The sequence below is a fragment of the Pipistrellus hanaki genome (assembly GCF_964339955.1).
Source record: "Pipistrellus hanaki genome assembly, chromosome: 17".
Lineage (NCBI taxonomy): Eukaryota > Metazoa > Chordata > Mammalia > Chiroptera > Vespertilionidae > Pipistrellus > Pipistrellus hanaki.
In genome coordinates, this window is record NC_140519.1 from 34,362,399 (window position 1) to 34,384,584 (window position 22,186).

The 22,186-nt window shown below is 35.5% G+C and overlaps 1 protein-coding gene across 2 annotated transcripts in view; it reads left to right on the top strand.

The window, feature by feature from the left end:
• Positions 1–22,186, top strand: part of NUDCD1 (NudC domain containing 1) — a 60,128-nt gene that overhangs the window by 26,228 nt on the left and 11,714 nt on the right. For both annotated transcript variants that reach the window (XM_084864466.1, XM_084864465.1), the window contains exons 3-8: positions 593–778; positions 3,103–3,283; positions 7,148–7,330; positions 9,234–9,438; positions 13,476–13,620; positions 15,169–15,294. In XM_084864466.1, the coding sequence (XP_084720592.1) occupies positions 593–778; positions 3,103–3,283; positions 7,148–7,330; positions 9,234–9,438; positions 13,476–13,620; positions 15,169–15,294 (1,026 nt within the window). The remainder of the gene's footprint in view (positions 1–592; positions 779–3,102; positions 3,284–7,147; positions 7,331–9,233; positions 9,439–13,475; positions 13,621–15,168; positions 15,295–22,186) is intronic.

The window sequence follows — 22,186 nt, forward strand, 5'->3', positions numbered from 1 at the left end:
ATCTATGTATTTCTGTGAAACAACTTTCTTTAGTGTTATCATGATCATGTCATTAAGGTAGATATAAGTGTCGAATAACTATGCTGTACAACTATAATTAATATAATATTTTATGTTAACTATAATTTAAAAAACCTTAGTGGCTTGAAACGAAACAATAAGCATTTGTCATCTTGCTGAAATTTGCGAGTGGCTTAGCTGGTTCTATTTCATAGTTTCTCACAGAATTGTAGTTGATGTCAGCCAGGACTGCAGTAATTCCAAGACTTGACTAGGTTTGAAGGATACACTCCCAAGATGACACACTCACAGGATGCTTATTGTCAAGAGTGCTCAATTCTTCCCCAGGTGGGCTTACCACGTGCTGTTCAAGAGAGAGTGCAAGGAGATACAAAGTCTTTTAAGATCTAGTCTCAGAAGTCACATTGCCATCATTTCTGCCATGTTTTATTAGAAGTCAGTAGTACTCTAAGGGAGGGCAGTTAGATGCCTTCCCTTGAGGAGGAGCGTAACACTGCAGATATTAATTCTGTGTGTGTATGGACCAAGGAGAGAGGGAGGGATTCATTTATACTATTGGTCTTCTTTTTAGGACACTGTCTTAGCAAGACCACGAGAGGTATTTCGGCTTCCTACAGATTTGACAGCGTACGATAATCGCCTTTGTGCATCTATCCATTTCACATCTTCTACCTGGGTCACCTTGTCAGATGGAACTGGAAGATTATATCTCATTGCAACAGGCGAACGTGGAAATAATGCTTCTGAAAAATGGGAGGTGAGGTGTGTTTTTTGTTTTAGATTCATGCAAAAGCTGGGAAGAATATATTATATAAATGGAAGGAACCAATGATTTTAAAATAACACTTTTTAGGGATAGATTATATGTGACTTTTTATTTTTATTATATACTAGAGTCCCGGTGCACGAATTTGTACACGGGTGGGGTCACTCGGCCTGGCAGGTGATCAAGGCCTATCAGGGGGCCTGGCTGGCCTGGGGGAGGGACCGCGGGAGGTTGGCTGTGGGAGCGCACTAACCACTGGGGGCAGCTCTCGCATTGAGCATCTGCCCCTGGTGGTCAGTGTGCATCATAGCAACTGGTTGAATGGTCATTTGGTCCTAATGGTTGCTTAGGCTTTTATATATATAGACTAAATCCATGCACTGAGTGGGGGGGCCTAAACCACAGGGATCAGGCCTAAACTAGCAGTCGGACATCCCTCTCGCAATCTGGGACCGCTGGCTCCTAACTGCTCACCTGCCTGCCTGTCTGATCACCCCCAACTGCCCTCCCTTGCCAGGCAATTTGGTTCTGATTGGTCGGTTTCTGTACCAGTCAGTGTCTCCAGGCCTATCTCCTGGTCTGATCAGAGAAGCAGGGCTGATCAGCAGCCCCTGTAAGGCCCGGAGAGAAACAGACACTGCTGCTGGTGAAGCCCGCAGAGAAAGAAAGAGGCAGCGGCTGATCAACAGCTGCCACGGATCCTGCCTCTCTCTTCATGCCTCTCTCTAGGCCTGATCCAGAGCCCCCTCAGCAGTCAGTGCTAGGTCGTTGTGCCCGCACCTGCGGCAGTCAGTGCTGGGTCATCACAGCAATCCAGCACTCACTGCAGGACTGACTTCCAGTGGCCAGTCATTATGGACCCTGGGTTTTTATATATTAGGATGATATTTTGAATATCTTTTTAATTAAATTATAAAATGTATGTCCTATACAAAACTGATATGTTAACCATTCCTGTTTTAATCTGGGACCAATGCAGTTGTCAAAAATTGCATTTTTTTCCAGCAGATATTTATTGAGTGTTTCATAGATGTAAAGCAGTACACTAAACATTGACCTTGCCTTCTTCTTGAAGAAGAATTGGCCAAAAAATTACATTAGCATATCTTTTCTCCTTGTGCTTTGTTATATTTGCTGTTATGTTCATGGGACTAACAAGTTTCCATTGCACCACTCTGCTAGTTGTCCAGAATATTTACCAGAGCATTTCCTACTAAAACAAAACAACATAAGAGGAGCTGATTTTTGTTGCTTAGTTGAGTATTTTTTCATTTATTTTTTTCATTTGAAATTTGTTTAGAAATCAGTCTTAAAGAACTTTTATTTAGCCAAAACCAGTTTGGCTCAGTGGATAGAGCGTCGGTCTGCAGACTGAAAGGTCCCGGGTTCGATTCCGGTCAAAAGCATATATATTGGTTTTGGGCACATCCCCAGTGGGGGATGTGCAGGAGGCAGCTGGTCAATGTTTCTCTCTCATCAGTGTTTCTAGCTCTCTATCCCTCTTTCTTCCTCTCTGTGGAAAATCAATAAAATATATATATTTTAAAAAAGAACTTTTATTTAGTAATTACTCTAATAAAATATAGTCTTTTAGATTGCTTACAGTATTATAAAAGAATTTGATAAGATTTTGTGTCTCCATATGATGCTTATATTTTCTTTTTTATAAGCAAATTTAATATTACGTATTAAATATGGTTGAATTTATAACTTTTAAATGTAAATTGTTCTTTTGTTTTTGAGAACTAAGAAAGTTTTAGTGATTTGTTTTCCAGTGCCTTTGATTCTTTATAAACTTTCAGAAATCAACAGAAAGACAAACCAAAAATAAAAATAGGAAAAAAAGTACACATGCACATATACATGCATGCCTGGTATCCAGACACTAAGAGAAAGAAAGCAGAAATAAATCATCTATGAGATAGGGGAAGAGATGGAGGAATACTACTGGTAACTGCTCAAGTCCTCTTTTGTATAGAGCACTGTTTTCACTTGATAATTCATTTCTGGGAGATTGCTTTTAGTTCTTTCTCCTTTTGTTGCTACTTGTATGACCTGTTGTTTTGTTTTTAAGCCAAGAGTGCTGATCAGTTTTCTCTGTTAAACAAAACAAATATATTTTACAAATTCTTCAAGGAATCCTATTTAAAGTTGCAACCTTTATTTAAAGGCTTTTTAAGATTTTGTGTTCCTTGTAATAAATAGTATGGCGATTAATTATTAGTTGTCAGAATTCTGTGTATTCTCTCTGCTATCTGCATTCATGTTATATATAGATATACTTTTTTGTATGTGTCACCTTTTTTCTCTCTTAGATTGTGTTTAATGAAGAACTAGGGAGTCCTTTTATCCTAATCCACAGTATCTCATTGCTGAAAGCTGAAGAACATTCAGTAGCTACCCTGCTTCTTCGAGTGGAGAAAGAAGAATCGGACATGAAAGGAAGTGGTTTCTTTGTTTCCTTGGAGTGGGTCACTATCAGTAAGAAAAATAAAGGTAAAACATAACATACTCTGACTCTCCAACTGGTTGCCATAATGTAGTAAGTTTGAAGCGCAAAGCTGTTCCTGTAAATGTTGTTTGCATTTTCTTTGGTATTGGGTTGTGATTCTAGTACCTGCCGTCCAGTGCAATGAATATCTATAGATAATTTCTCCTTGTAAAAAAAAAATAATGTGCTTCCCCAGTTAATTATGCTTTTTTTTAATATAAAAGGAGACATTGTTACATAATTTTTAAAGAATTTAAAGTGTATATTGTTAATATATACAAGAATATATGTGTATATGTACACATATATGTATGTGCAAAAGAATTTGTATATATAGGGTGGGACAAAAATAGGTGTATGGTTGTTCATATGGAAAATAATAATAAATGATATAAGAATACACTTTCATGTATTCATAACTGTAAACTTACTTTTGCCTCACTCTGAATATAAAACGAAATGTAACTTAATTATAAATCACAGTATAATTGATGATATATAATTCCATTCATTGCCTATATGGAAATGAATATCTTTAGTTATTAAATCACAACTGTGATTTCTTTTCAATAAAATTGGACTTTGCCATTTGTTTCTACCCTCAGGAAAACTCTTATTTTTTCTTACCCAAAGTGCTTTCATGTGTGGGAAAGTTCTCACTTTCATTCTGTTTGAAACTGTCTGTCAAACTTTTAACTTGGACATTAAAACTTACTTTTTTTTTTTTATTAATTAGAATTCCTTTAATGGTCTGGCCTTGCTCTTTGCCAGTGCTTCACTTTTATACACCAAGTGATTTTTTTTCTACTATAGTTTAGCACTAAGGGAGCTTGTTTCCATGACTGTTATTTTCCTCAGTAGTTTTTATTAACCTACTTATTTAACTTACCAGTTTTAAATTGATTAAATTGATCTCTATAGAAAGAGATTTCTTACTGTAGCTGCTAGTTTCTAATCTGATAAAGGTTATTAGCATTTTTTTTCTGAGAGAGCTTTTCTAAAATGAACTACATGTATATGTGAATATATATGTGCATATACATACATGAGCATACGTGTGTGCCCGTGTATGTACACACATATGTGTGTATATATGTATACGTATAATGTATGTGTGTATCTATAATAATAAAAGCATAATATGCTAATTAGACCGGGCATCTTCCTGGACGAAGCCAGGGCTGCAAGGGAAGCCTAGGTCCCAGGTGCCAGAGGGAAATGGGTGCTGGCAGCCGGGGGAAGGAAGGCTGCCATATTCTGATATATATAATCAGAATAGTTTATAAGTCAGCTAAATAAATTGACTGGATTTTTTTGCTAAGTATTTTATATAATTTGTTTTTCTACCTCCCCAGTGTTGTAGTTTCATCTCTGGAGGAACACAGTGTCTTAAAACTTTAGGTGTTGGAAAATGTTTTCTATAAATGGCTAGATGATAACCATATGATGTGTGTCACATGGTGCAAAAGCAGCCAGACAATACATGAATGAGTGTAGTAGTATTCCAATAATACTTTATTTGTGGGTAATGGCATTTGGATTTTATGTGATTTTTACATGTACTTAAATACTGTTCTCTTGATTTTTTTTTTTTAACCATTTAAAAATAGAAAATTCTTTGAAAATATTTGTTGTGGAAATATAGGCTATGCAAATCCCTGATTTAGATCATAAAAGTTCTATTTTTTAAAAAATATATATTTTATTGATTTTTTACAGAGAGGAAGGAAGAGAGATAGAAACGTCGATGAGAGAGAAACATCGATCAGCTGCCTCTTGCACACCCCCTACCAGGGATGTGCCCGCAACCAACGTACATGTCCTTGACCGGAATCGAACCTGGGACCTTTCAGTCCGCAGACCGATGCTCTACCACTGAGTCAAACCGGTTTTGACAAAAGTTCTATTTTTTAATTAAGTTGCTTAACATTCCACAGGAGATATCCTCATGCATGTCCTTTTTTTTTCTCTAAGACACTTGGTTCTGTGACAGCTTTAGCTCAATCCACAGGAGTTTTTATCAGAATGCCTCAGAGCACAGTGGCTCTGCCTCTGTCACCTCTGTTCCCTTCGTCTTTTTTTCATTCCTCAGCTAGATAGATATATTTAGACCTACCTTTCTTTTTTCTCCCAAAAACTAATTTTAATTATTGTTGTTATAGAAACATTCTTTCTGTGGTTTACTTTATCTTTTTGTTATTTCTCACTGGAGGATATTTTCTCCATTGATTTTAAAGGCAGTGGAAATGAGGAGGAGAGGCAGAAACATTGATGTGTCTACACATCGATTGGCTGCCTCCCACACACCGGGGATCAAGCCTTCAACCAATGTACCTGCCCTTGACCAGAATCAAACCTGGGACCCTTTAGTCCACAGGCTGATGCTCCAACCACTGAGCCAAACTGGCTAGGGCTGCTTTATTTTTCTTAATGTCTCGTTCCTTTTCCCCTCTTATTACTAATGTAATTGTGCTAGTGTTCATTTTATATTTAAGTGAAGATAACAGAACAGTGTTTTTTCTAAGCTGTGTTAAGTGGAGCATTTAATGAATTAACTATATTTTGTGGTCAAGTTAGTTTTAAAATGTGGGCATGCTGTATCCCCCATTACACATTAAGCATATTAAAGTTTCTAAACATTTTGAGTAAAAAAGAAAATTTAATTTTAATCTAGACTTTCCCAACTTATTTAACCATGGATTTCACTTGAAACTTACCTATTATTTTCTGTCCCACACATTGTAAAATACACAGCGTCTAACTTTGAATCTTTACAGGAGATAGGACTCTTTGCCCTGCATGTATTTGTGTAGAAAAAAATAAGAGTTTTTAATTCATGAAATGAAATAAAGTTTATTCTTAAATATGCATGCAATAAATGTGTGAATGTAGATGAAGTGTTAGAGCAAAACCAATAATTGATATTTTAGAATAGATTTTATTTATAACTCAGATGACATTGAGTTACAATTTTGACTGTTCAGTGTGGAGTTTACAGTATAAGTAACAGTAATAGTGTAATGGTATAAGTAAAGGCATAGACTCAACTGAAATGTTTAGGTTCTTTTAAAAGCAAAAATAACGTATTTTCATAGAATAAATTTAGTTAATTTACCAGACACTTTAGAAAACAGTTATTTATATCTTAAAAATTCTAAGTATAACTTTTTATGTTTATTATAGGCATATAAATATATATCTGGGTGTATATAAAAATCATTTCTACCTTAAACATATTTTAATAAAACCTCTTATCAGTAGCTAGAATGGGCAGAAAAATAGTCCACACCTCACTTTTTCCCTTATCCTCACCTGGCTCTTTTCAGAAGATGCCTGTTGTGCACTTGCTGGGAAAGGAGACAGGCTGTAGTCAAGGAAAAGGTAGATGCTTCAGAGGCTGGTATTTTGAGTCAGTCAGTCACTTTCAAGATCTGAGCACTGCTGTCCTGTACAAATTTCTGCAAGACAGACATGTTTTATATGTGTGCCATTCAGTGTGATAGCGGCTAGCCTGTGTGGTGGTTGAGCGCCTGAAACGTGGCTAGTATGATTAAGGAAATGAATTTCCAATTTTACTTAATTTAAATTAAATAGCCACTTGTGGTCAATGGCTACCACATTGGATAGCACAATCTAGAACAATTTTTTATCAAATCCAGCATATTAAATTTATGATTTATTTACAGAATATTAGGTGGTCAGTATTAGATTTTTTTTATCTTTTTATCTATAAAAACACCCAAAAGAATGTCTTTTAATAGTACATTTTAATATTAGTTTGAATTGAAATTAACATATATATTCAAAACATTTTTATAATAGTTTTTTATTTGCAATTTTTGTTCAGAAAATGCATAATATTCTTTCAGATGATAAAAAATATGAAATTATTAAACGTGATATTCTCCGTGGAAAGTCAGTGCCCCATTATGCTGCTATTGAGCCGGATGGGAATGGTCTAATGATCGTCTCCTACAAGTCCTTCACATTTGTTCCAGTTGGTCAAGATGTTGAAGAAAACAAGGATGAAGAAATGTCAGATAAAATCAAAGGTAATTTTACATTTCATCTTCATATGGCTTATGTGTATTTATATGTATACTAGTGGCCCAGTGCATGAAATTCGTGGGAGGGGGAGGGGGAGGGGGAGGGGGAGGGTGTCCTCAGCTTGGCCTGCACCCTCTCCAATCTGGGACCCCTCGGGGGATATTCGACTGCCGGTCAGACATCTCACAGGGATTGGGCCTAAACCGGCAGTTGGACATCTCTCTTACAATTTAGGACTGCTGACTCCTAACTGCTCACCTGCCTGCCTGCCTGATCACCCCTAACCATTCTGCCTCCCATCCTACCCCCCCCAACTGCACCCCCATTGGCCTTCTCTTCCCCAACTGCCCCCCCTTGCCGACCTGATTGCTTCCAACTGCCCCCCCCAGTCAGCCTATTTGCCTCTATCTGCCCCTCTTCCCCCTCCCCTACCAGCATGCTTGCCCCCAACTGCCGCCCCTGTTGGCTTGCTTGACCCCAACTGTTCCTCCTACTCGCCCCACCCCCCTGCTGGCCTGATTATCCCTAACTGTCCTCCCCTCCTGGCCTGATCGTCCCTAACCACCTCTGCCTCGGCCCCACCACCATGGCTTTGTCCAAAAGGACGTCCAGAAGGTCTCCCAGTCTAATTAGCATATTACCCTTTTATTAGTATAGATACATATTTGTGTAGTTTATCTGCCCTTATAGGTTATAGTTTTATCAGGTCGAGATAGTACTTAATTATTTTTTAAATTTTCTTTTATATTTCCCAGAATAATCTTTGTAAAATATACCGCCTAAATAGTGAAACTAGTTTAATTTAATAATTTTATAATTACCAAAAATGTTTCTATATATTAGCTTATGTGATTAGATGTTTAGTAAATACTTGGCTAAAGAATAAATAATGCCTATTTCTTGGAATTTGAGAAGCTGGCATTATTAGCATTAAGGATATTAATTTTTAACAGTAGGCTCAACTCTATTACAAGTGTACTAGTATATCTTTCCTAATAAACTGGAAGGAAGTTCTTTGAAGGTATAATCACTGAATGTTTTCTGTGGAGATGGAGACTGACTGAATGAATGAAGGTTTGTAATGTTTTCAGAATTAAAAAAGGAACAAGGTCTTTCAGAAGAAGTTTACATTTATATACAAAGAATTGATATTATTTTTTTTAATATATTTTATTGATTTTTTACAGAGAGGAAGAGAGAGGGATAGAGAGTTAGAAACATCGATGAGAGAGAGTCATCAATCAGCTGCCTCTTGCACACCCCCTACTGGGGATATGCCCGCAACCAAGGTACATGCTCTTGACCGGAATCGAACCTGGGACCTTTCAGTCCACTGAGCCAAACCAGTTTTTTCAGCCAAGAATTGATATTCTTTTTAAAAATATTCAAGAGATAAATACATCTATAGATCAATATAAAAATATTTCCTCTATAAACATTACTGTTCATATTTTTTATGTTTATAGCCAAAGAGTGTTATAGTTTTTAATAGAGATTTTCAGAGTCCATAAGAGAGGGACTGGGAGGCAAGGAGAGAGGAGTGGGCTGTCAGTATTTTATGAATACTTAGGTAAACCTGGAAGTGGAAAATGACAAGTGCAATTGCTATAACTGAAAATTCTCTGTGAATGGTTATAATTACTTTTTTGTGTGAGATCACTAAAAAATATGCTGTTTCTTTTAGATAGGTGTTCTTTTGTATCTTCTAGTTTCTTAATTATATGTTCTGTTATCTAACCTTTTAGTTACATAACATAGAGGCCTGATGCACGGAATTTGTGCAAGGACCTTCGCCCCGGCCCCCACCTGCTGCCTCCACCCACTGCGGCTTTGTCCGGAAGGAAGGACATCAGTCTGATTAGCATATTACACTTTTATTATTGTAATGCATTTTTCCCCTCCCAACAGAGCCTCTGTATTACTGGCAACAGACTGAAGAGGATCTGACTGTCACAATGCGGCTTCCAGAAGATAGTACTAAGGAGGACATTCAAATACAGTTTTTGCCCGATCATGTTAACGTTGTGCTGAAGGGTCAGAAGATTTTGGAAGGAAATCTCTATTCATCTGTTGATCATGAAAGCAGTACATGGATAATTAAAGAAAATAATAGGTATTTTTTATATATTTTATTGTATTTTTTAATTTTGTTTTATTAAATTTATTGGGATGACATTGGTCTACATGAACATATAGGTTTCAGGTGCAGATTTCTATATTACAAGATCTGTTTACCCACCGTGTTCCTACCATCCAAAGTCAAATCTTCTCCCATCACCATATATTAGCCCCCCTCCCTTATTTATATGTAAATTTTATTTTTTATTATTTTAAATTTTATTCTTTCCACAGTAGTTAACTTAGAAGGGAATACTATAATTGGTCTGTTTGAGTTGCTGATTATTTTCAAGGCAGATTAAAATTGGAATTACTATGTCAAAGAACATAATTATAGTTAAGATTAAAGATACTAGTTATAGTTATTGCTTACATTACACAGTAGTGCTTTTCATTACCAGCTTTGAACACAATAATAGTAATAGTAACAACAATAATAATAGGTGGAAATGGTTATTTTAATATGTATGTACTTTTTAATAGAAATAATTTTTCTGCCACCTTTACTTCGTTGACTAGATAATACATTCCCATTCTTTAAAATTTAAGATCTATAAAAGGTTATAGAGTGATAAGTCTCCCTCCAATCCAGGCCCTCCAGTCACCCATCTCTAACTCCTTACAACACAATATTAGTTTACTTTTATACATATTTAAGCAGCATATATACTGTTTTCCTTTTTTAACAAAAAAGTTTTCATCACATACTATAAACAGCGATATAGCTTGCTTTTGTGACTTTAATCATAAATCTTGGAGAGCTTTTCATAAAGAATGCATAATTTTTTTTATTCTATTTTATGGCTTCATATGCTACTCTGTGCATAATCATTTAGAACCTAAATTTTAGGTGATAACTGTGTGTGCACAGGGTACAGGGAACTTTCTGGAAGGTTCACTATTTTCCTTGGGTTATATGGGTGAATGCATTTGTCAAACTCACTGAATTCTACACTTGAAACCTGGGAATTTTGTCTATAAATTAAACCTCCATTAAAGGAATATTAAAAGGTAAACAAACATTAAGGATCTTATAAAACCACTAGAGACCCATGCAGGAAAGTCATGCAAAAGTAGGCCTTCCTTCACCCACGACCAGGGCTTCCTTCAAATGAAGGTCATCTGGAAGACATACAGTCTAATTAGCATATTCCACTTTTATTATTATCTTATACCCTCGCTATGCCTGTTTACAAATCTATTGTCCCAGGTACTTCATGCCTCAGTCATTTGGATTAATAAAATTATTCTCTTATTAGCTGAGACCGGTTTGGCTGAGTGGATAGAGTGTCTGCCTGCGGACTGAAAGGTCTCAGGTTCCATTCTGGTCAAGGGCATGTACCTTGGTTGTGGGCACATCCCCAGTAGGGGTGGTGCAAGAGGCAGCTGATCGATGACTCTTTCTTATCGATGTTTCTAACTCTATCCCTCTATCTTCCTCTCTAAGAAATCAATAAAATATATATTTTTTAAAAATTATTCTCTTATATATCACATCCTAGTAATTCTTAAATTCATTGATGGATTAATAAGTTTTAGGAACTTAATTTTTAAATGGTCAAATTTGATCGGAAGTGGGTTCAGATATTTTACCCAAATATCATTCTTCATTAGTAATATATGACCCATTGAATCTTTGGTCTGAGTCTAAATCCTGGGAGTGTAAAAAATAAGATAATATCTAGTTAAATTTTTTTTTTTTTAACCTTTAAAGCAGATATCCTGAATTCATTTTATTAATGGAGAAATTGGAAGACTTGGTTACACTTTTAAAATATATTTTCAAAATCTCAAGTTATCTGATTCTTTTAAAAATATATTTCCACATATTCTGTTTAAACATTTTTTGTGTGTGTGAGATACATTGAAACTGGCAAGCCAAATAGAACATATTGTTAAATATGTCATTAAACAGGAACCCACCAAAGGTCTATGAGAATAGCTGGACCTCATGCAGCTCATGCAGATTGTTCCAAGCATTTAATCCCTGACCATGGCCCAGTATTGTTTTTCCATTGAATTTGACTTGCTAGATTACTATTTTATGTTAGAAAAGGTAATTACTATGATGTGTAGATGGGATCGTTGGTTTAAAAGCACACAATTTTCTGTAGTTGATTAAATTATCTGTATCTCATTTTCAAATAATGCTCCTTCTCATGTAAGAATAACTAATCTACAGTTTATTATGTATTGGGTCTTATGTTCCTTTTGGCTTAAATGGCAGGATTTAATACTAGTATTAAAATGTAGACATGCAGTTTTGCCAATTTAATAAAGGATCAGAATTTTTTATAACTGAGATTATATGAAATCTAACTTCTTTAGGTAGCAACTGATAAGAACAGTATTTATACATTCTGGTCACTGGATAAAGTTTTTGTGTTTTTTTTTAAAATATATTTTATTGATTTTTTTACAGAGAGGAAGGGAGAAAGATAGAGAGCCAGAAACATCGATGAGAGAGAATCATCCATCAGCTGCCTTCTTCACACCCCCTACTGGGGATGTGCCCTTGACCGGAATCGAACCCTAGATCCTTCAGTCTGCAGGTCGAGGCTCTATCCACTGATCCAAACCGGTTTCGGCTGGATAAAGTTCTTTAGTAGTTGTTTACATATATTTTTGCAGAGAGGCAGGATAGTGCAATCGTGAAGAACATGGACTTGGAGCCAGACTCCTTTACTAGCTTGTGACCTTGGCAAGTTTCTAACCTCAGTGCTTTTCTTCTGTCTTGTATAATAGTACGTACTTTATTGGTTGTGGTAAGCAATAAATGAATTAAAACATGTAAAGTGCTTAAGATAGCACCTGGAATATGGTAAATACCTGGTCAGTATAAGCTATTGTCATTATTATCATCATTATCAGGATTAGCTTTCTCTTTAGAAAATAACTAAACCTGGGCATTATTGTTTGTGGTGGTAATTTTAATGCTAATGATAGGAATTCATGTTACATAAGGTATTTTGTATAATCTCTTCAAGTAGTTTCAGCAAATTTTAAAGTGCTGTAATTAATTCATGAGGTGGTGATAACAGCCTTGAAAAAGAATAGTTGTTAAGTTGCATGTTCTGTTTGATAATTGTGATAATAGTTGTTATTATGTTCTTGCAATTGTTTGCTTGCAGTTGTGTTCCAGGGCGTGGGTTAGGGTAGCGCACGTGTACCAAAGGTGGCACATGGAAAGGCTGCTCCCAGCCTGCTTTCCTGTGTGTTACAGCCGAGGCCGCTCCCAAAGCAGCTCACTGGGATTGCCCTTCTATTCAAGAGGCACGTGGCAACTCCCTGTCCTCCTGCTGCGTCCACTGTGTGCCTGGCTCAGCTCGCTCTCCCTTTCCTGCTGCATCGGACCGGAATCTCAGGATTCCTCCATAGGCCCTTTTGAGTACCTTTGGAATTTGTGTACAGAATTAGATTTTAAGTTGGTAGAGACCATGTTAACTTGGATCTTGTTTTACCAAAGTTATTATTTTTCTAAATCCTACATTTCATTTCAATTCTTTAAAATCTGAATTTTGAGAAATAACATTTATATTGATTTAACTTGCCTGATCTTTAGGTGAATAATTATACATTATGGCTACTAGTTTGTGAAAATAACGTTAATTGGTTTCGCACACATACAGGTACCTTTAGTTAATAGGCCCTTTCCAATTAACTTTATGTTCCCACCCCACCATCGCCCAATGAAATATCTCAGATGTGTGCTACTTAGATTTCTGTTACTTAAGTTTGGTAACATACCACACAGCTGGACTGCAACAATGCTTTCTGGATTGCCTTACTCTTTCCAGTTCTCTCATCAAGCTATTTTATACACTATTTCCAATAGGACTTTGTTTATTAAATCTAAATTACCTATACTTAAATTACAGATTTTTCGTATGCAGAACTAAAATGAACACAATATTTGGTAAAACATCTGGACACCGGAGGGGTAATTTCTATGGGAGATTCTTCTCTTGGTATTAGTTGTATAATTTGTATAGTTGCCTAGTACAATATTACTTTTCTCATTTAAACTTCTAGCTTGGAGATTTCCTTGATTAAGAAAAATGAAGGACTGACTTGGCCAGAGCTAGTAGTTGGTGATAAGCAAGGGGAATTTATAAGAGACCCAGCCCAATGTGCTGCAATAGCTGAACGGTTGATGCATTTGACCTCTGAACAACTGGTAAGCAATTACAATAGTATTTTCATTTTTTAAGAATCAGAAAGATGAGGATATGCCAGGTTTTCAAACATTATTTTGCTTTTTTAAGGTAAAGGACACAGATTAACTATTGCTGACTGGTGTTTGAATATGACTTAAAAATTCCAATTTCCATTCCTTGCAATATTTGAATACATATATATGGGGGGAGGGCATGCTGTGTAGGGTAGAGGAGCATCTATGTATGTATTGCTCTTTCTACATATACACACAAAAAAAAATGCACAAACTTAAAAACAGAAATTTGTCCTGAGAAATGTCATGTTCAGCAATTTTGTAATGTGTTTAATGGCTTAAATGTACAAACATCATAGAGTACGCTTACACAAACCTAGATGGTATAGCCTATTGCTCCTAGACTACCAACCTCTACTACATGTCACTGTATAACTCAACATGAGATTAAATCAAGATAATGATGCAATCGAGATGCGGTAAGCACCAGATGTATGAGGCTGCTGCTGGTATAACCTGGCATACTGTTTTATAGCAAACTTTTTATAAGTAGAAAGAGTAGAGTCTAAAATAAAAAGTATAGTAAACTTGTGAACCAGTAACATAGTTTATTACCATTATCAAGTATTAACTACTACACATAACTATATGTGCTATATACCATTTTATTTTACATTTATCTTTTATTGTTGGAAGTATTATAGATTCCCTTTTATACTCTCCCCAATTGGCTCCCTCTGCCCTGATCCCACCCCCTTTTCTCTGTAATCCTGTCCAGTTCAGTACTGGCTGCCGTGACAGTCCTGGAGTTTTCATTTTTGCCTTCCTATCTCTAACATATGGGCAGTTGAAAGGGGAAGAGAGAAAGGCGTGTGGAGAGTTCTTTCTTTATCCCACTGGGCTTGTGTATCTTCTTGAGTCAGGGTAACAGTGGCCCCAGCTACAGCCAACCACAACATCCAGAATTGTTTCCATTGATTTTTCAGCTGGAACAGACAACCACAACTAGGCGGCTCTACATCCAGGCTTTGACCTTGAATCTATAGGAGTGAAGTCTTCATCAAATTAAAATAAATAAATAAATAAACAAACAAACAAACAAACAAACCATTATTTCTTTAAAAGTTTTTCCTTTCTTCCCCTTTTCAATTACTCATATATTAGACCACTTGATGTTGTTCCACACGTCAACAGGATTCTGTGTTTTTTCTTTTTCTTCTCTGTGTTTTAATGTAGATAAACTCAATTATTATGTTTCATACCCACTGGTCTTCTGAAATGTCTCATCTTAGATAAATTTAGTTCCATTTTATATCTTCCATAACTCTTTGGACATGTTTATTTTACATCTTTGAATATATAGGCTTTGTTTATAATAGCTGTTTCAATATGCCTTTTGCTGATTCCATCATTCCATAATTTCTGTTGATTAAGTATTTATTAATCATGGGTCTGAAATTTAGTTTTTAATTTTTCTTATAATATTAACACTTTTAAGAATGAAGAAATTCATTCTTCTATTGTTTCTATACTTAATTTATTTTCTGGTTTAAGAATCCAGATCCTGATAAAGGAAAACCTCCTTGTAATGCTCAAGAGTTAGAAGAATGTGATATTTTCTTTGAAGAGAGTTCCAGTTTGTGCAGATTTGATGGCAATACATTAAAAACTACTCATGTGGTAAGTTTTTGATAATGATTTTTTAAAACTTTGTGAAGAAATAGAAGTTACTCAGATGAAATAATTGAACAAATATATTTTTTGCAAAGATGGCTTGATTAGCAATTACTGGCTGTGTTATAAATATCATCTCTCCATAAAGTGGCAACTTTTTATCTTATTACTCCCAATTTAAAAATGTATTGTTTTGGTACTGTTGCATATTTAATATCTTTAAATTGGCTTTGTGTGTACAGATTTTTACATACAATTATCCCTAAAGTGTATAATAATTTCATGATTTTTTTCAGTCAGCATTAGGACATATAGTATTGCATTTTGTGCTCATGTTATTTCAATCTCGAGTTTAATGGCTGGATTATACTGTACTGTTAGTATTCATGTGTGTGTATGTAGTGGTCATTCTACAAATTACAGTACATATCTTTAATTTTTTAATTACATTACTGATGATGCTGTTTTTGCAAATCCCCTTTTACACGAAGATTTGTATATTCGGGGTTATCTATCTCAAAGAGTTACAGAAGTCAAATTAAGAAATCGACTAAGTCATGACAAATTGATTTCCACTATATTCTCATTAATAGTGTTTATAGTTATTGCCTGTTTTACATTTTTACCTACTCATTTTTTGTTTGATCTCTAATTGGTGTGCAAATATAGAATAGTTTTAGTGTTTTTTGTTTTGTCTTGTTTTACTTTTGACTATTCTTTTGTGAGAATTTTATTTGTGTGACCTGTTATAAACTTAGGAAACTCTTCTATATCCAGTGATTTAACATTTTCTTATGTTTTTTTTTTCCCTTTCATTTTAGAATCTTTGACTCCTTTTCGGATTTTCTCCTCCTCTTTCTGATATGCCATAAATATATAAGCTGGTTAATTTTTCCCTTTAAAATTATGTTCTGTTCAAAAGCTTTGAGAGGTGTGTATCTAGCTCCTGAAGAATGTTGTCTGGACTGGCTTGTAATTCCTGTATTATAGGTGTTCAGCTTTGTAGATGTAGATTTTTAAAGACTTTTAGAACTTTATGAGATATTTGCTTAGAGGAATCATTAACCATTACTTAATACTATAAACTGAGTGACCAGATTATTATGATCTCTGAACGCATAAGAAGCCCAGTGCATGAATTCATGCATGGATGGGGTCCAGCCAGACTGCTGGTCGAACGGACAATTTGCATATTAGCCTTTTAGTACAATATATAGGATATACACAGAGTGGCCAGATAATGCATTCAGTGGTCATAATAATCTGCCATTCAGTGTATAACCATGGCCATGTTTCATGGAGTTGTTCATGTGAGAAGTGCCTTCATAGAAAATCAGTGGCTAATTTTGAACTTTGCATGTTGAAATTAGTTCCAATAGAAAACAATTTGGTCTTTTGTTATTTTGTTCTTAGACCTCTGTCTTTGATATAAGTCAAGAAAAGTCTTGAAAGTTTCTGCCAACTTTGACCTAGTGTGTTTCTTTGTCTTGTAGAGGTTGAGAAGTGAATTTTAGCCAAAATTTAGGAAGCGAAGTCAATAGTGTCATGAGAACTTGATTCACTCACTTACCTTTCCTAGTCTTTTTTGGATACTTAACTTTCTTTAGATAATAGCTGGTCTTTACAATACGCAAAGGACTTATAAAAATGAGTACTATAAAAATGAGTACTTTTAGATTATACACCTACGTAGACTAATGAGGTGGAATGGCAGAAGACCAATGACTAGGCAGAAGTGCAATTGAAGTTGTACCAAAATTAAATACTCCTACAACTTCTATATCTGTACTTCTTTCCTACCACTCACGTTTTGTTTATTTGTGTACCCTTTAACAAATTATTATAGTTATGGTTATTTTTACTACTTTTTTTACCTTTTATATTATTTTTGTAACTGTTTAACCCATCACCTTTACAATATTAGATTCTTTCAAAAGTAAAGAATCTAACCTTTATTGGTGATATTTATACTTAGTGCCCTTTCATTTCAACTTGAAGTCCCTTTAACATTTCTTGTAGGCTGGTCTGGTGATAATGAACCCTTTAGCTCAGGGGTCTTCAAACTACGGCCCGCGGGCCACATGCGGCCCGCAGAGGAGTCTGATCCAGCCCGCCAGGTTTTTTGGGCAGTGAGCGCAGCCAAGGTGTTACAGTAGGAATTAGTAGTTCTTATAGTCCGGCCCTCCAGCTCTCTGAGGGACCGTGATCTGGCCCCCACTTTAAAAAGTTTGAGGACCCCTGCTTTAGCTTCTGCTTATCTGGAAAGTGTTACCATAGGCTCCTAGATACGTATTAAGTTAGATGCTTGCATCTCATTCTGGTGTTTTAAGTTGAGCAAATAAGCCTTTCACAGAAAGTCTGGGCGCTTTTCAGTCTGCATGAGACTTGGGGGTAAGAGCACTTTAAGAACCATTTCTCAGTTCATTATAGCTTTGTGGGTCTTGTGGATGCAGGCTCCATTAGATTTCAAAGGTAGGTGTTTTAGGGCCTTGTCTCTCATACAGGTTTTAAAAGTTGTCAAGAGACATACGAAGAAATACTCAATATTACTAAACATTAGAGAGATGCAAATTAAGATGATAATGAGGTATCACCTCACAACTGCCAGAATGGCTACCATCAATAAACAACAAGAGCTGGCCAGGATGGAGAAAAAGGAACCCCAGTACACTGCCGGTAGGAATGCAGACTGGTGCAACCACCATGGAAAATAGTGTAAAGTTAAAACTGCAGCTGCTGTTTGTCCCAGTGATCCCACTTCTAGAAATATACCCTAAGAATCCCTAAATCATATCAGGAAGAATATATGTTCATAGCAGCATTATTTACAATAGCTAAGATCTGGAAACAGCTCAAATGCCCATCAGCAGATGATTGGTAAAAAAAAAAAAAAAAAAAAAGCTGTGGCATGTTTACACTATGGAATATTATGCAGCAGTGAAAAGGAAGTACATGGAGGGACCTGGAGATTATTATGCTAAATGAAATAAGAAGCCAGTCAGAGAAGGACAAATATCTCATGATTCACATGATCTCATCATATGATCTCATGTGGAATCTAATGAACAAAATACACTGATGAACTAAATAGACCCAGAGGCATGGAACAGACTGAGGAATTTTAAAAATAATTAAAAAAGAAAAAGAGGGTATTAAGTTGGCTTGTCATGGATGAAGGAGGCTGTAATACGTTGCAGGTTCAGTGCCACATCCACGTTAGGAATCCTCTAGTGCTATATTGACAGTTGCACTTTCTGCAATGTTTGCTTCAGGTTCTGTTTTCATTTGTCTTGACTTTGGATAATTCAAAATGATCTGTAAGTAGAAAAGTCAATATATGTCCTTATAGTTTTAGGAAAAAAAAACTGTAACAAAAGGTCAAAACTATATTGTAAATGACAGATTTCTCAAAATATAAAATTCCCTGAAAGAAATGTAAATCAGGATTGACATTTGGAAAGTAAAGTGTTCAATAAATATATGCAGCAGCACAATAAAATAGAAATATTAAATATCAGAATTGAAGAAGAAAAGTAATAAGATGTGGTCACTGGGATGTAAAACTCAAATCAGAATTCAAGTGCATTTGAAGATGAAGTATTTTTGCTTCTGTCTAGAGCTGTGTTAAATATGTTTTGTAAAGTATTAGCCACTGGCCACATAGTAGCTGGTGAGCACTTGAAATGTGGCTTTTCTGAATTGAGATGTCCTGTAAATGTAAAATACATAACCAGATTTTGAAGTAGTATGAAAAAAGTAACATATTAATAATTTTATTAAAATTCTGTTTCTTTTTACTTTTTAATGTGGCCAGTAGAAAATTTATGCATGTGGCTTGCATTTTATTTCTGTTGGACATCACTGGCCTGTAGTGACCAGATCTTAGACTTGAGCAATCAAAATGTGATGGGATATTTTAAAACTTTAAATTACAGTGAGTTATACAAGAAGCAGAGGAGTTACAAACAGGAAATAATTCTTTTAGGTTAATGTCAGTTTGAAAGCTAGTTGAAAAGACACATAATTGATATACTATTTTTTTCAAAAAGATTAAAGATAGGATCAAAAGTTACAAAGGAAGAAAATACTTTTAGGAAGCATCTAAACCAGTGGTTCTCAAGCTTTTTGGTCTCAGGACCTCTTTACATTCTTAATCTATTTATTTGGTTTTATCTGTCAAACTTGACCATATTGGAAAATTCAGCTATATAATAATTTCCATAAGGCTGCCTTAACAGAAATTTATTTTCTCACAGTTCTGGAAGCCAGAAGTCTGAGGTGGGTGTTAGCATGGTTAGTTTCTTCTGAAGCCACTCTCTCTGACTAGATGGCTGTTTTCTCCTTTGTTTTTATGCCATCTTTCCTCTGCACATGTCTGTATCATAATCTCTTTGGAGGACATCAGAGATACTGGATTTGGACCTACCCTTTGACTTCGTTTTAACTTCTATCTCCTAATACTGTCACATTCTGTGTACTGGGGTTAGGACTTCTGCATGTGAACTGTGAGCGGGACAACTCGGCTGTTAACAATATCCTTCATTTAGATTTCAGCAAATGTTAACATTTTGACACATTTATTTTTTTCTCTGCTTTTCTACTTCTTTTTGCTGAAACATTTTAGGAATGAGTTGCACATGCCATGTCCCTTTACCCCCATTTTAAAATATTCAGGAAATTTAACTTTGATACAATACATTGTCATATGGAGGCCATTTTCAAATTTTTATGGAGACCATTTTCAAATGTTACCAATTGATCAAATAATGTACTTATAACAATTTTCTCCCCTGATTTGGGATTCATTCCCATGTCACATATTGCATTTGTTGTGATGTTTCTTTAATCTCCTTTGATTTGGAACGTCCAGTCACCCAGTCTTCATCTTCCCCTTTGAATTAATAAGTAGTTTGTTTGAAGTTAATAATTTCAATGCAGGCGAAACTTTTTTTCTGCCTAGGGCCATTGGATATTTAACATAGTCACGGGCCATACAAAATTATCAACTTAATCATGGGCCATACAAAATTATCAACTTAAAAGTTAGCCTTATAATACCTTAATAAAAAAAAAAAAAAGTTAATTAACTCATCCCTAATGCTTTGGCAGGGCCAGATCAAATGATTTCTAGGGCCATATTATATGGCCCATGTGCTGGATGTTCCCCAACCTGTTTTAAAGGTTTTAGTAGATTTTATCATTTATCCATTCTTAGTGTCTTTGTCATATTTAGAATAATGTGTAGGATCTTTACCATGGTCTTCAGGCTCCTTTCAAATTTACTGTGGCCCACTGTATACATTTTACACTGAAACCCAGTAAACACATATTCAAATTTGAAACAAAAATTTCACAAAATACTATCCTTATTGTATAGGACAGGCTCTAATACTCCATTCCATACCATTTTTCTTTTAATCCTCGCCCAAGGATATGTTTTTATTAATTTTTGAGAGGGAGAGAGAGCCATCAATGTGAGAAAGAAACATTAGTTGCCTCCCATACATATGCAACCAGGAATTGAACCCATAACCTTTTGGTGTACAGGATGAGCTTTAACCAACTGAACCACCTGGCCAGGGCCATACTATTTTACTACCATTGCTGAGACCCATAATTATAAAATCCACTTCTGATTATCTTTCATTTTCTACCTCACTGACTTGTGGTGGTGTTTTTAATCCTCACTCATTTTAATGAATGGAAAAATACCCAAGGATATTTTTCCATTGATTTTTAGAGAGAGTGGAAGGGAGAGGGAAAGAGAGAGACAGATCAATTGGTTGTCTTTTGCATGCATCCTGACCAGGGCAGGGAACCTGCAACCAAGGTACAAGCCGAAATGGAACCTGGCTCCTTCAGTCTACAGGCCAACTAACTATCCACTGAGCAAAACCGGCAAGGGCTCGCTGACTTTTCTTTAGCCACTCTGACTTTCATGCTTTTGCTCATATTAAACATGCTTCTCCCCTAGGGCCTTTGTATTTGTTAACTCTACCTGAAGTGTTCTGCCTTTCCTTATCTGCTCCCTTCCTTAACTAGTACTCAGACCTGTGTTCACATGTTACTTCTATCCTTTACTAATCGATATCAAACACAACCACATTATATGCTTGCCTGCTTTCTCTTTTTCTTCTTATGGCAGTTGTATTTTATATTTATACGTTGCTGTTGTCTAATTCATCTTCATTATATTTTTAAGTGTCTTCCATTAGTATACTCAGTGAAATTTGATATTATGATATATACAGCTAAAGATCCAATTTGATAATTTTCAAAATGAAAATATTGTCAGTTTTTTCTTCTATTTTTAAGTACTAATAGTTATTTTCTTTCTTACAGTTTTTAGTAAAGTGAAAAATGTAAGTGCATTTCACATCCGGCCCCTTCCTATACTGAATTTTTTAGTCACTGTGTAAACATGATATGATTTTTTTGAATGGGTGTTCAAACACAATTGCAACTCAGGATTTTAAAAGACTTCTTGGCCATTGTTTGTAAACACCAGTTTTAGACATGCCCCACAAGGACAACTTATCAACTCAATTTAACTAACGGAGCAGAATATACATACACAATTTTTATTGTGTGTGGATTACCATATCTGAAATAGTGCCCAGCCAGGAGCATACTCTGGTAGTTGCTTAGTAACCACTGTAAAATGAGCTTTGGAAGAGCATGAAGTGATTGTGATTGGGTTTAGAAAATGGGTTTGAAAGTACATTGAAATTAAATCCCAGCTACCACTTGACATCTTAAATCTCTTAACCTTTTGAGTTTTACTCTCCTCTTCTATAAAACAGGATTATAGTCCTTATTCTCAGAAAGTGAAGATTAAATAAGGTAGTTGTGAAATAGAAAATCTATCTATATAAAAGCCTAAGCGACTGTTACTACC